The sequence below is a fragment of the Trichinella spiralis genome (assembly GCF_000181795.1).
Source record: "Trichinella spiralis strain ISS 195 chromosome Unknown Scfld4913, whole genome shotgun sequence".
Classification (NCBI taxonomy): Eukaryota; Metazoa; Nematoda; class Enoplea; order Trichinellida; family Trichinellidae; genus Trichinella; species Trichinella spiralis.
In genome coordinates this window covers 1-1,221 of record NW_003531852.1, presented here as the reverse complement: position 1 = coordinate 1,221, position 1,221 = coordinate 1, and the positions used below count along the sequence as shown (strand labels likewise).

At 35.1% G+C, this 1,221-nt stretch overlaps 1 protein-coding gene across 1 annotated transcript; it reads right to left on the bottom strand.

The window, feature by feature from the left end:
- Window positions 1-758: 758 nt before the first annotated feature.
- Window positions 759-1,203, bottom strand: Tsp_13244 (conserved hypothetical protein; the record flags this gene model as incomplete). Its single annotated transcript, XM_003367054.1, has 3 exons — window positions 759-896; window positions 967-1,127; window positions 1,154-1,203. Coding segments are annotated over 3 exons (349 nt in total), but the record flags the coding sequence as incomplete, so codon positions are not given.
- Between the last annotated feature and the right edge of the window lie 18 nt (window positions 1,204-1,221).

The following is a 1,221-nucleotide window of genomic DNA, read 5'->3' as shown; positions in this document are numbered from 1 at the left end:
TTGAGTAAATAATCGTTGAAATCACCATATCCAAGTTCGTGAATATGAGCACTGGGTGACAATGAACCACCGTTCGACTGTAATTGAGAACCTAGAACTATTTTTTAAGAAATTTTAATTTCAACAAAATTATACGGTAAAATAAATTCAACTTTTCAATCAATTTTTTTAAAAAATATATTAGCATGCATCTCTCAAGGTAAAAGAATTTCAATTTCAAATATAAATATCACAGAAACATTGATCGGCATTCAATTTCAATAGAAACAATTTTGCAACTAATCTCTGTGATGTTTCAATATTTTTAAACAGCTAACAACGAACAGATGCCTTAAAAAAGAAAAAGCAACCACCTTAATAGAAAAGAAAAGGCATGGAAATAAATGAATTTGAAAGGAAAAAAAATTAATCACCATAATTTCGGATGAAATTAAAGAATTGAATAAAATGGAAAATTAGGCTAAGCAAATTTGCAAAACTGGTTGTTTTAAAGTATCATCAATCAGAGAATAGATTAGAGCTTTGTTGATTTTCATTCGAGCAAAGTGGTGGACATTAATTTACAAAAAAAGGGTAAAAAGCAATTATTCCCTATAACAATCATCTATCTATCTATCTATCTATCTATCTATCTATCTATCTAGAGTGGGTGGACTTTTCTCACGCAAACAAACAAATCAAAATTGCACAGCTATGGGGATTGTGCAATTTGAAATTTCAACAATAAATAAATAAATAAATAAATAAATAAGCGAACATCAATCAAGTCGGTTACCTCGTTCGTAGGCGACTGGATCATAAGGGGATCCGCATTCGTTGACAATTAACGGACGTCGGTCCGGAGATGGAACATTCTGACGTGATACCATTGTGGTCACTTTGGTCACTTTGGTCGTCTACAACAATCGAACAAACAATACAGTCGGTCATAAGAAAAGGTCAGCGACTTCAAAGTCTGCTGCTTACTTTTTGACTTTGCGACGCATGACGTTCTGGTATGTCGGTCGACAGTGGACCACAGTCCACTGAACGTTCATAACTGATCGACTGGGCAGCCACATTATAATACGGGCAATCCAATTCGGACGCTTTCGACTGTCTGCAACAGTGGCAATTTGAAAACCCGGCTAAAATGAACAACAACTGGATCTACCTTTCTGAATCCGAAGACGTCCTTTGCACTTCCATGCTTCACAACCTGGACTGTAAATTTCCACTTTC